This window comes from Sceloporus occidentalis, unplaced genomic scaffold, assembly GCF_023333645.1.
Source record: "Sceloporus occidentalis isolate IW3139 unplaced genomic scaffold, rSceOcc1.0.p SCAF_8, whole genome shotgun sequence".
NCBI classification, from domain to species: domain Eukaryota; kingdom Metazoa; phylum Chordata; class Lepidosauria; order Squamata; family Phrynosomatidae; genus Sceloporus; species Sceloporus occidentalis.
In genome coordinates, this window is record NW_028316988.1 from 45,570,960 (window position 1) to 45,584,203 (window position 13,244).

Below are 13,244 nucleotides of genomic sequence, written 5' to 3' on the forward strand. Positions count from 1 at the left end.
TACCATGTAGTCCTTCTGGGGCTGTATCTACATCACAGAATTAATGCAGTTTGACACCACTTTAATTGCTATGGCTCCATGCTATGGAAATCTGGGGTTTATAGTTTCGTGAGATACTTACCCATCTCTGTCAGATAGCTCTAGTATCACAACAAACTACCAATCCTAAAATCCCATAACATTAAGCCATGGCATTTTAAAGCAGTGTCCCACTGCATTAATTCTCAATATGGCAGCAGCACAAGACAATTTTCACCTCCAGAATGGCTTTTAAAAAGTACCATATCTACATTGTTTTCTTATGCAATAAAACTAGTACTCTTCAGTACCATGTCCATGGTTTTTTCTTATGCTCCAGATCACTGATCTAGGATCTTGGCCAATATATTTAATGTTTTCAGGGCTTTTATTTTGATTCCATGGTTCTGGTCTTCAACGTATTAACTGCATTCTTTATTTTATTTTCAGACATTGGAAGTTGGCTTGAATTGTTTGGGTTTCAACTCCACAATGTCCTTCCTGGATTCCCCAAACCAGAGATGGATGCTTTAGAAACAACATATGAACTGGTACAGCTTCAAACAAAGACTCAGGAATGGGATCCTGGAAAGGTTCGCACAAATAAACATTTCAGCGTTTGCTTGCTTTATGTTCTACTTTTCACCCAAAATGGGTTTCAAAAGTGGCTTACAAGTTAAAATGGAATATCTAAAACTATATGGAATTGCAGTGTATGCAACAACGTTAATATTGAATTCAGCTGACCATTTTCTCCCCCAGAGCGCCTCATATTTAACACTAATGTGGCGCATAGTCTTAGTGTGGCCCTCTCCATGATGGGGACAAATAGCTTTGCCAAATGAATTTTAATTCTGAGAGCCAGCATGGACAAGTGGTCTGAGCAATGGGCTATGACTCTAGAGAACAGGGCTCAAATCGCTGCTTAGCCATGGTAACCCACTGGGTGTCCTTTGGCAAGTCACACTCTCACATCCTCAGAATGCACATCTGGACTCAAAGCATCCACCGTTGTGCCATTTTTCATAAGTCATCAGTTTTCATTCAACATAACTTTGAATCAAGGAGGAAGTCATGTGGCCTTCCAGATGTTGTCCCTTGGCTACTTTCAGCATTTCTTATCTTTGTCAGTGCTGGCTAAGGACTGCTGGGACTTGCAGTCCAACCAACGCTGCATGATGTCTACCCTTGATCAGTTCGCATGTATTTGCACAAGGATGCCAGTTGCTGTGAATTATGTACATTGTAGCCAAAATCCTATGTCATGCTTGCGTAGCATTAATGTACGTTCACCGAGTTACACAGTAGTTGCCTTACAACACCCTCCTTCTAGATGCCAACATTGTGCAGTCAACTGGGTATCTGCTGGTGTGCCTGCTTATTGTCGCATTGTGAAATGAGGAATGCACAGTGGCCATGTTTGCAGTTCCTGGGAACCAAGTAGTCCCTTGAAAGACACTGATGAATAGTGACAAACTAGCCAAGAATGCCTAATGGCATACCTGGAATCATCTTGGTTAATCCCACCTAGAGTAAACTCATCAAAACAATTACTGAATGGTAAATCAACACATAGATTAATCCATTTGATTCAAAGGCTCTACTCAGGTCAGGATTAGCAATAGGCTTTAGGCCTATATGAAATGGTCACACTTGTGAAACTTATGCAGCCATAAACTGAAAGTATCCATTCCACAAAGGCTAGGAAAATACAAGTGCATATGTACCACAAACACACATGTATGATACCATCAAGATTTCAGCCTGAATAAACTATGTACTGTGTTTATGTAACAGAAATATTAAAACCTTTGTGTTGCATATGGTTTCTTCCCTCCTTTCCAGACTATACTTGGCATTCAGTGTGAACTACAAAAGCAGCTCAGAAACTTCATTTCCTTGGACCAGTTGCCCATGACCCCCAAGTACAGTGACGGGAGATGTGTGGAGCAAGCCAAGCAGCCCAGATTTGCCGCCGTCCCCTCAGTTTTTGGGAAAGGCATCAAATTTGCCATCAAGGATGGCTTGGTGACGGCCGACGTCATTGGGGTCGCCAACGAGGACAGCCGGCGCATTGCCGCCATCCTCAACAACGCCCACTACCTGGAGGACCTCCATTTTACCATCGATGGGCGAGATACGCACTACTTCATCAAGCTTGGGTCTTTGGAGGAGGACCTAGCGGTGATAGGCAACACCGGGGGACGACGGATTTTGGAGAATGGCGTCAACGTCACTGTGTCTCAAATGACTTCTGTCATCAATGGGAGGACTAGAAGGTTTGCCGATATCCAGCTCCAGCATGGTTCTTTGTGCTTCAACGTTCGGTACGGGACAACTGTAGAAGAAGAGAAGAACCATGTCTTGGAGATAGCCAGGCAGAGAGCTGTAGCTCAGGCTTGGACTAGGGAACAGAGACGTCTCCAAGATGGAGAAGAAGGTATTAGGGTTTGGACAGAAGGGGAAAAGCAGCAGCTTCTGAGCACAGGGAAAGTACAGGGCTACGACGGATATTTTGTTTTATCTGTGGAGCAGTATCTGGAACTCTCTGACAGTGCCAACAACATTCACTTCATGAGACAGAGCGAAATAGGCAGGAGGTAACAGACAAACAGACGCGCAATCTCTGCCTTTGCATCACCAAAGACTGCCTGTTTTTAACAAAAGGAAAACAAAACAAAAAAAACATTAAGTAAAAGTTTATTGTATTGGTTTTTCTAGATCAGAACTCTGTGTATATATAAATATAGAGGGGGGGAAACATATCCAACTGCCTTTAAATGTGACAGAAGATGGTATTTTAATATAGTTTGTTTAAACTCTTTGGGAGACGGTGAGGATTTTTAGTTCTGGGATGGCTGCGTTCAACGTTTGGAAGCAGCGTTCCCAGTGTCAAACTCTCATTCGGAAATAGTTCATGTGGGTGAAGTATTTATAACACGACCCTATCCATGTCTACTCGGAAATCAATCCCACTAAGCCCAATGGGGCTTACTCCCAGGAAAATGAGTACAGGATCGCAGCGTTTGTGTGCTCTCCCTTCCCTTCTTCAGGACCTGGTTTCTTGATTTTAATAGATACATGTAACATGTCTGTGGTTGCGTCAGTGCCCATTATCTCTTGATGTAATACACAACCCATCACCAAGAAGTCTGCACAAACTATACTTTCCATGAGAGTTTTGGGGACTCATATCTTGTTTTCGATTTATGCCAGCAAGGAAGAAACAAGAGCTTGGAAAGGAATTATTTTGGACTATGCCTCCCAGCATCCCCCAACCACCATAACCATGGTCAGTGCTGGTTGGGAGATTTGAGGAATTACAGTCCAGAAAGAAAGAGAACGAATGAACAAAAGAACGAAAGAGTCCAAATACTAATCTAATTTTCATGTCCCTTAGCTTGGAGTCACTTGCAAATAAATCATTTTTAGCCATTGCTTTATAGGATGGAGAGTTTGCTGTGCCGGCAGCTAAAAAGGGACAAGTCAGGATTTTGGGAACGGGAGCATCGCTAACAATTATGTTCACAAATGTGACACAGGAGGATGTGTCATAAAGTAGGGGTTTATCTGCAACTGAGAGAGGAGATACCGGTTGGTAACTGAAATGCACCCTCCTTTAAGCTCAAAAATGTTGTCATGCCACAACTTATAGTTGTCTATTGCAAAGGTGGGGTGTTTGCTTGACCTTCTCGATGTCCTGGAATTCAACTCACAGAGGCACCAGCCAGCAAGGTCACATAGAAGGGGTTATGGGAGATGTTGTCCAAAATATCTGGAGGCTCAAAATTTCCCCACTCCTGCTATTTTAAGATACTCTAACAAAACAAAAATGTGGGTTCCAGGTTTTAAGCATATTAAGTCATTCTCCGTTTCCATCAATACCAATCACAGAAGGTTGTGATTTTTTTTTTTGCTTCGGTACAGAAGCATTACCAGAGTGGATAAAAAGTTTTGGTTTTGCACTACTCTGAAATGAATGGTTGCCGGGTCAGACTTGGTGCAAATGTGGGCCTGTTCATATGTTGGAATGGGGATGCTCAGAAATGGGGGCCTAAATCCTATTCTTAGTTCCAGTTAGAGGACATGCATATACTTGTCTGCACACAGTCTAGGGAGGATACGAGAATTCGTCAGTTTTCCAATTTGGGTTGAATTTGGGTTTCCTAACCCTTCACGAAACATGTGTGGTTGTTTGTTATTCACAAAATAAACTGCACGGTTTTGGAAACTGCACAGGGGTTTTTAAAAACTGTGCCATTTTGCTGTAAAAAAAACCTCTATGCTCACAGTTTTTTCACTATGCGCAGAAAACTGCATTGCTTTCTGGGGGCAGGGACCATCCACTTAGGTTTTGTTTCAAGGCTTACTTGGGAAAAGTGCAAATACTATGGAGAAGGGTTTGATATAGTGGCTTCACCCTTTGCCAGTCTGAATGTTGTGCACACCAAATGTTACGTACCAGGAAAAGATATCCAAACCAGCAAGAGCTGTATTCTTTACCGGTTGAATTGAATTTCGGACAAACCAGTTTGGTACACAGCAGGGAAAGAAACCTGAGCCGACTGAAGCTTCAGCATTTGCCAGTTTGAATATTGCACAATTTCCTTTCCGTGTGGAAAGCTGCGCGTTTTTCCGTTTCTGTGCCAAATGCTGTGAAGTTTCGGGAAAGCTATGCAGATTTCTGGGCAAACTGTGCAACGTTTCTAGAAAGGCTGCACAGTTTGTGTGTATGGAAGAGGGATTCCTAGGTGTCCCAAAGCTATGGGACAAAATATTTTCGATGTCTGTTGAGAATCAGAAAAAAACTGAGATACCATCCCTAAGAGAAATACAAGTATTCAACATGGTCATATGAACTGGCCCTGTGTATGAATGTATATTTCTAGCATAAGCAGGAGAGAGGTCATGAGGAATGTGCGGCACTTTGCATGTCATTGACTTTAGTTCCCATCAGTTCGATCTGGCCTACCTAGAGATGAGGGATGATGGGATCTGCAGCCCAACACAATCCGGAGGACGACATCTTCCATGTCCCTGCAGGATGAGGATTAAGTTGCTTGGTGTGCACTAAGCATGTATTAGGTGCAATGAGGATATATTGAAATAACCAATGTTCATGTTTCCTTGAGCTGAGGACAGCTTATTTAAGTCTCATGGAACATACAGTAGTCTAGGATGACCATGGTTATGAAAATCAGATCGGCGTCTACCAAATAACAATGGTATTTTGGTTCTCCTGTACCTGTTGTTAGTCATCTAGGTCCTGGGTGTTTTTGGAGACAGAATAACAAAGAGATGCGTCCCCCAAAGAAGTTACATTCATGTTTGAACTTTGATATGGGCTAAAATAGAAAACGCCAAATTGTGATCAAATTCAATAATCCCAATTGGACCCCAATCTATTTCTCCGCTAGTAACTCTGATCTGATGACTGCTTCCCATGAAAAACAGGAGAATTCGACTATGGAATTTCAGATCCATAAAATCTGCACTTTTAAATCCTTAGAAACGCCACTTCTGGACTTTATTTACGTAGGAAGTGTGTCGATGATATATTTTATCGCTGATCTCAGAGGTTAACACTTGTAACTTTGCTTACGATTTAAGCAAACCTCCTGATCAAATTTTCCATGAACTGAAGGTATCCTTTACTCAAAGCTTTAAAGCACCAGAAGAAACAAAGGTTTTGAAAATCTCTTACTAAATAGTTATTAGCCGGAACTGTGCATTTCTAGTATGTAATACGTATTATGTTAGCTTGTGCCTTGAGTTCCTTACAGTTATATTTGTATTATATGCGGAAAATGCACTTTATATGACTGTCCACGGAGGGTTTTTAACGCTGCCTTGAATGTCGTCCGTTTTTGTTCTTATGCCAAAAGCTCATAAAGTCAAATAGGTTACATGGGGTATTTTCCCCCTCCTTTGGCATGTACAAGTGAATCAAGAGAATCGCCCGGGTGTGTTTTGTAGGAATGGTTTGGCATAGAGATTTGGGGGGCTTTAAAATAAATAACTGTGTCATCAGATTCTGGTGGTATAAGAGAAAATGTTTTTATCATGTCTGCTTCTGAAATTCAAGGAAAGGAAATGTATGGCGTCATTTATAAACCAGGTCATGTCATGTTGCGCCAGGCTTTTTTTCAATGCATATGGAAGAGGGTCATGCGGAACAATAAATAAAATCATAAATAAATAAATAAATAAAATTATTAATTAATTATTAACAAAATAAGTAAAGAAAGGAGATTTAATTTTAAAGCCGCATATTTAGGGTGCATCCAGACTGCACACATTATTTTAATGTCTTGGGGGGAAATGGGAGTATAAATTTGGATGGAGGAAAATGGAGGCATTGTCCCCCAGTAAGAATTCTCCCCCCTCCATGAAATTTTCCTTCAGTCCCCAGATTTCTAGCATTGCAGAGAATGAGACGCTGAAAGTCATCCAATTCTTTTGTTTGCCCTGTTTGCATTTCCTTGGTCACTTTGCCTGCTCCTTTTCTTTGGACTTCTAAGCTGAGTTTGTATACGTTCAACTGACATCGCTAGAAATCTGGGAATGAAATAAAATTTCAGGGGGCAGGGAGAGTATTCTTATTTGGGGGATATTTACTCTTCCCCTTCCCATAGCTACACCCTGGGATACATTTCTTGAGACAATATACACCCTAGAGCAGGGGTAGGCAACCTTTTTGAGCCGGGGGCCAGGTTGCTGTCCCTCAGACAACTGGGGGGCCGAAGCCAAAAAATAAATAATTAAATAATTTTTAAAAAAAATAAATACATAAATAAACCGGGACAAATGGACAACATTTTCAAATGGAGGACACTTTTATTTAAAAAATGGAGGACACGTGAAAAAATTTGCTGATTTTTAAAAAAATGTTAAGATAAATACATGTTTCTGAGGCTTCTATAGACAATTGCCCCCCTTGCCCGCTGCTCGCCCCCCTTGCCTGCCTCCTCCTGATAGGCCAAAAGCCCCACGCCCTCGCACAAGAGGCCAAAGGCCCCAGCGGCAATCGGTGGCAGGACCGGGCTGGGGCCAGTCTCAAGGCCTTGGCGGGCCGCATCCGGCCCGCGGGCCGCAGGTTGCCTACCCCTGTCCTAGAGAATCATTCTGGCATATTGGTGTTTGCCAGAGTTGGAAGTTCATCCAATCCAACTGCAAGAAAACTGCTCCTAAAGCATCTCTGAGACGCAGCTTTTGCTTAAATATCCCCCTGAAGGGGGATATTTCCTGGACCACATTCATTTGTCCGGAAATACGTTTATGCCATTTAAAGCTGTGAGTGTCTCATGTACCTTGTATAGTCAGTTGTTGCAGATATTCTTGCCACTCCCGGTCTATTAGTTGACCTGGTTTCCCTATACCCTGTAGACTTAATGCAGTTTGGCACCACTTTAACTGCCATAGCAATAGCACTTACATTTCTATACCACTTAATAGTGAACTCAGTACTCTTTAAGCAGTTTACAATCTGGGTACTCATTTTAGTAACCTACGAAAGGATGGAAGGTTGAGTCAACCTTGGAGCCCTGGGATCGAACTCATAACCTTGTGGCTGCAGTATGGGCATTTAACCACTGTGCCACTAGGGCTCCATGCTATGGCATTCTGGGATTTGTAATTTTGTGAGGTCTTTAGCTGTCTCTCTCAGATGCCACAACAAACTACAAACCACCCGGTTCCATAGGATGGAGCCATGGCAGTAAAAGTGATGTCAAATTGCATTAATTCTGCAGTGTGGCAGCAGGCGAAGTTTAATTGTGGCAGCAGAGGCACTTGAATTTCTCAGTGGTGTTATGGTTGTGAACATACCTAAGAGAGGTGCTTAGTAAAGTATACTTACCTAAGCAGCTGACAGAGAATACAGGCCATTGATATTGTCTCCTGCTTTCTCTGCACCAGGTGATATCCTAAGATGGCAAGAATGTTTTTGACTTACATTCTGCTTCAAATCACACTCTACTGTTGTGGCTTTTGGCAGAATCCCATTGAAGACAGAATTGTGGACCTTTTTACACATGCCTAGCTTGAAACAGGATATCAGATTGTGGTAATTATTCATGAATTTAGTTGCTTGGCTAAGTTTTTCTTTTCTTACCCCCTCCCCCCCCCCCCCCAGCATTTTGCACAACAGAGTAAATGACCCAAAGAGGGGACAATATTAAAAGGAGCATCCTAACTAGCAATTAAATAAACAGCCTTTACATTGGGATGCACTAAGGGTTTTTGTCTGGTTGCAGTGACAATGGAACCTAAGCCTATAGCTGCTAGTAGTTGACTGAGGCGTTGTCTTAGAATATGAGCAAATATTCCAAGTGTTAGAGAATGCCATCATAGGAGTTTATCACATGAAGGAGATTGAGAATTGATCCTGTGAACATCCCGGAAAAATCACGCAATTACACAAAACAATTTCACACGATGTTGCACAAAACCCGCCATAAAAGTGGTCACGAAGAAACATTAACGTGCATCGCTTCTGGCCAGCTACGCCAGTGAGCCATCTCTGGAGCCCCTCGCAACAATACATTTCTGATCATCCCTTTATTTGCACAATTGCGTGTGCAATTACTCACCATTTTTGCTTTATTTGCGAGATGCTTTAAATGCACTTTAATCTCTCTCTTTAATGCCGAAATTAGCTCCAGTGTGATAAACTCCTTGTTGTTCTTTTCGTACACCACTTGAAGGACTAGAGGGGTTTTGTGTGCAAAGGAAAGGAGAGTGAGGATAGGAATCCTTGGCGAAGAGGTTTCTTGGAAAGAAGGGAAATGGAAAGTAGGATGGCTAAAGAGTAATAGAGACACAGTTGGTAATGCTTCAAGAAATAAGGACCTGAAGGAAAGGTTGGCATAAGAGGCAGAAGTTTTAGGAGAGATTGGAGGAAAGGGATGGCAACTCTAAGGAAACTTCACAGGACAGGAGAAGGAGGATTAGGAAAGGCTGGATTCAAACTTCATGATGTTCTTATTCCAGTGGTTCCCAACCTGTGGGTCGGGACCCCTTTGGGGGTCGAATGACCCGTTCATGGGGGTCGCCTAAGACCATTGGAAAACACCTATTTAATTACAGTTATGAAGTAGCAATGAAAATAATTTCATGGATTTGGGCCACCACAACATGAGGAACTGTATTAAAGGGATGTGGCATTAGGAAGGTTGGGAACCACTGTCCTATACTTTTTAAGTGTATCACAGAAAGGAAATCTTTACAATTGCATTCCCCTTCTGAGACCTGTTATTTAGCACTATTATGATCCCACTTTAACTGCCATGGGTGCATCCTATGGAGTCCTGGGTTTTGTAGTTTGAGGAGGAACAAGAGAAGCTTTCTGGATGAAACTGCAAATCTCAGGGTTCCTTGGAACCATGCAACCATGGCAGTTAAAGTGGAATTGTAAGGTTAAAATTGTATCATCATCTTGAAATTCCCAATATTCTCAATTAAACAGGTGTTTAGGAGGTACATAATCCTTCCTAGAATATGTTCAGACACAACAGAAACTTTAGAGTGGATGTGTGCATGTGTGTGTGTGCATGCACACATGTCTCTGTGCCCGTGAATGTGAAAGAGTTGAGGGGATGATGGGTGGATGGATAGTTGTATTTATTTTATCATTTATTTATGTAAAGGGGAGGCTGCTGCACTTTCTTACTCACAATCTTAGAATTGGGAGAGACCCAAAGGCCATCCAGTTCGACCCCATTCTGCCATGCAAGAACACACCATCAAAGCACCCCTGACAGATGGCCATCCAAAAAAGGAGACCATCAAGCCAGTGTAGTCAGCTAACCTTGTTCTGGATTGCTGCCCTTCAAAGACCAGAGTAGAAAATGCGTGACCCTCTGGATGTGGTTGGACTGCAACTCCCATCATCCTTAGCCTACACAGCAGTGAAGAATGATAGGAGCTGCAATCCAAATAACTTCTGTAGGGCCAGGTGCTCCTTATCCCTTCGAAAGGAAGGAGGCAAGGCCCCCGTGAATGTTGCACGACGGCAACTGTCCAGCAAAGTTTCCAACGCAGTTCCAAGACGTTGCTGAGCAAGTTAAGAAGGAGGGCAAGCAAAAGAATAATAGAATAATAATAGGAAGTCAAAAGCTTTCGTGGCCGGCATCCATAGTTTTGTTGTGGGTTTTTTGGGCCATGTGGCCATGTTCGAGAAGAGTTTCTTCCTGACGTTTCGCCAGCATCTGTAGCTGGCATCTTCAGCGAATGTGGCTGCCACAGATGCTGGCGAACATGGCCACATAGCCTGAAAATCCCACAAATAACTAAGAACAATAATACCTTAGAGAGGGAAGGTACCAAAAGGGTCATCTAGTCGAACCCTTTGCCATGTAGGAATGCACAATCTTGAAAGGTGCCCATCCAACCTGTGTTTAGAGACCTCCGAAGAGGAAGCGTTGATTACCCTCCGAAGCAATCTTGAGGCAGCTCTTTAAAGAAATCCCTCCTAACATTTAGGTGGAATCCCTCATAATTCAAATCTGTTGGTTCTCGTTGTAGTACAGTATCTGGAGCGACAGACCTGGAACATATTTATGTAGAAGATGGCAAATGTTACCAAATACATTAGGTATATGTGTCCCATCGTCCGCGCTCCTTCCATTACCCTTTCCCAATATATAGCCTAGCGTCGTATACAGACCTCAAGACAAAGTGATGATGATAATCCCGTTCAGATTCATTGTGGGTTTTGTTCTTGGTCCATGCCACTTTATCCGTGGAAGAGAATGTGTTTGCCGGTTTACAACCTTTCCTTAGATTTAGTGGTGAACATTAGCCTCTTGATAAACATTAACTATATCCAAGTGTGTCCTTGGCAATATTTCGGACGTCTGACGGACTTCCATGTTGCAACAAGCAAAGCGTTGACAAACCCAAAACGCAAAGCCTAGCATACGGTGTTTACGTCAGTCTCAATTTCTCAACGTTTCTAATCTTAACCAAGATCGTCGTATATAAACGGCCTGGACTTTGTGGCTAGGAAGTCATAGGTCCCAGTTTCGAATCCTTGCTCTCGAGGCGGGATGGATATTGTACAGGTTTTATGTTCGATGGCTGCGGTGAAATGGTTCGTTGCATTTCTTTTTGCTCTGGTTTTCGGCCCAGAAGCATGTATTTTCTACCAAAAATAAACAAAAGCAAAACCATTACAACAACCTGCTGTAAATAGGACAAGTTAATATACGACCGTGTTGACATTTGAAAGACAAAAGTACTTTGAATATTTCGTTTTTAAAAAATAAAGTTGCAAAGAATTAACCGAAGAGTGGCTTGTTTTTGTGGGTTGCTGCTGTTGGGTGTAATGGCGGCAACAGACCCGATGCGCATCAACGCAGCCACCCGCATGGACACAAAAATGACTGCAAACACTGCCTTGGTTTACTTCTTCAGACACATGGAGTCCGGTTCTTTCTCACAGTTAAGTCTCCAAGGTACTACAAGATTCCTCAGCCTTGTATCCTTCCGTAGGTCGCTACTATGAGTACCCTGGAGCAAAAAATAAGCCAGGATGCTCCGGCTCAAGGCGGAAAATGCGCACCGTCGCACCGGCACATAAGCAGCCCTGCGTCGGTATGGGACTGCGGCAAGGCAAAAGATGCGACCGCCAGTAATGCAATGGATGTAACTGCAACATATACATAATAGACAGTCCCATAGAGGAGCATGGGGAACCTCCATGATGCGCCGTGCTTTGAATGTTGGGCTGTGACTCTGGATTAGGGTTGCCATGATTCTCTTACCACAAACCGGGACAAAACGTAGGACAAAATTTAGACCGAAACACGGGACAATTGTAGGATAAAATTTTAGTCCGAAACGTAGGACATTTAAGAAAAAACGGAGGACCTTAAATGTCCTACATTTGGGGCTAAATTTTATCCTACAATTGTTCCGCGTTTCGGTCTAAATTTTGTCCTACGTTTTGTGGTAGAGAATTATGGCAACCCTACAGTCTGGATATAAAAGTGATCAAAGTACAGCCGGCTTTGAGCCTGGGCAGAAATAACGCGGCACATAGTTGCGCCATGTGTGCCCTGTGTGCCGCCGCGAGCATGCGCCCCATTATTTTCTATGGTGTTTGGGCATACACTCTTTTCCTCATACGGTAATATAGTTACTTTTACTGGTTCAGTGGGTCCTTGCTATCCGCCGGGGTTTGGTTGCAAGGTCCTCCGTGGATCACAAAATCCGTGGATGCTCAAGTCCCATTGAATATAATGGCATCGCAAAATGGTGTCCCTTATATAAAGTGGAAAATCGAGGCTTGGGATTTGGGATTTATACCTTTTTTGGAACATTGTCAAACCGTGGATAAAAAATCCATGTAGAAGAAGGGCCAACTGTGTGTGTGTGTGTGTGTGTGTGTGTATAGATAGATAGATAGATAGATAGATAGATAGATAGATAATATACTACATACACTATATAATAATAATAATGATGATGATGATAATGATTTATTTATAGCCAGTCGAATCACGAAGAATCAGGACAGGTTACGACAGTAAAGAAATTGCACAACAATTAACAATAACGATAATAACGACATAAGAAATCACAATAGCAATAAATAGTAAAAAAGACCATATAGTGTATGTGTGTGTGTGTGTATATATATATATATATATCCAATAATAACAACATAACAAATCACAATATCAATAAATAGTAAAAAAGAATATATAGTACTCTATATATATATATATATATATATATATATATATATATATATATATATAATATTTATTATATCTATTTTAATATATTAATATATAATAACATAGTTATAAAAATAATATAGTTTCTTTCACTGGATATACATATATAAATAGATAATTATACTATTTATATTATATTACTACATTACTATAACTATGTATTACAATACATTATATATATATATATATATATTACATATGATTATATTTATAGCTATATTAACATATGATATATATCTATATATCTATATATATATTAATACATATAAATATTTATTACACACACACACATATATATATATATATAAAATATAGTTATAAAAGTAATATAGATACTTTTATGGGATACATACATACATATATATATATATAATTATACTGTTTATATTATATTCCTACATTACTATTACTATATATTATAATACATAATTTATATAGATATATATAAATATATATATAGTTACAAAAGTACTATTCTAGCTA

At 41.2% G+C, this 13,244-nt stretch overlaps 1 protein-coding gene across 10 annotated transcripts in view; it reads left to right on the plus strand.

The window, feature by feature from the left end:
• LOC149308809 (teneurin-1) overlaps positions 1-6,691 on the plus strand; it is a 293,986-nt gene extending 287,295 nt beyond the window's left edge. For all 10 annotated transcript variants that reach the window (XM_089536504.1, XM_089536512.1, XM_089536509.1 and 7 more), the window contains 2 exons: positions 469-611; positions 1,864-6,691. In XM_089536504.1, coding sequence (XP_089392630.1) covers positions 469-611; positions 1,864-2,622 — 902 coding nt within the window. In that variant the 3' untranslated portion in view covers positions 2,623-6,691. The remainder of the gene's footprint in view (positions 1-468; positions 612-1,863) is intronic.
• The last annotated feature ends 6,553 nt before the right edge of the window (positions 6,692-13,244 follow it).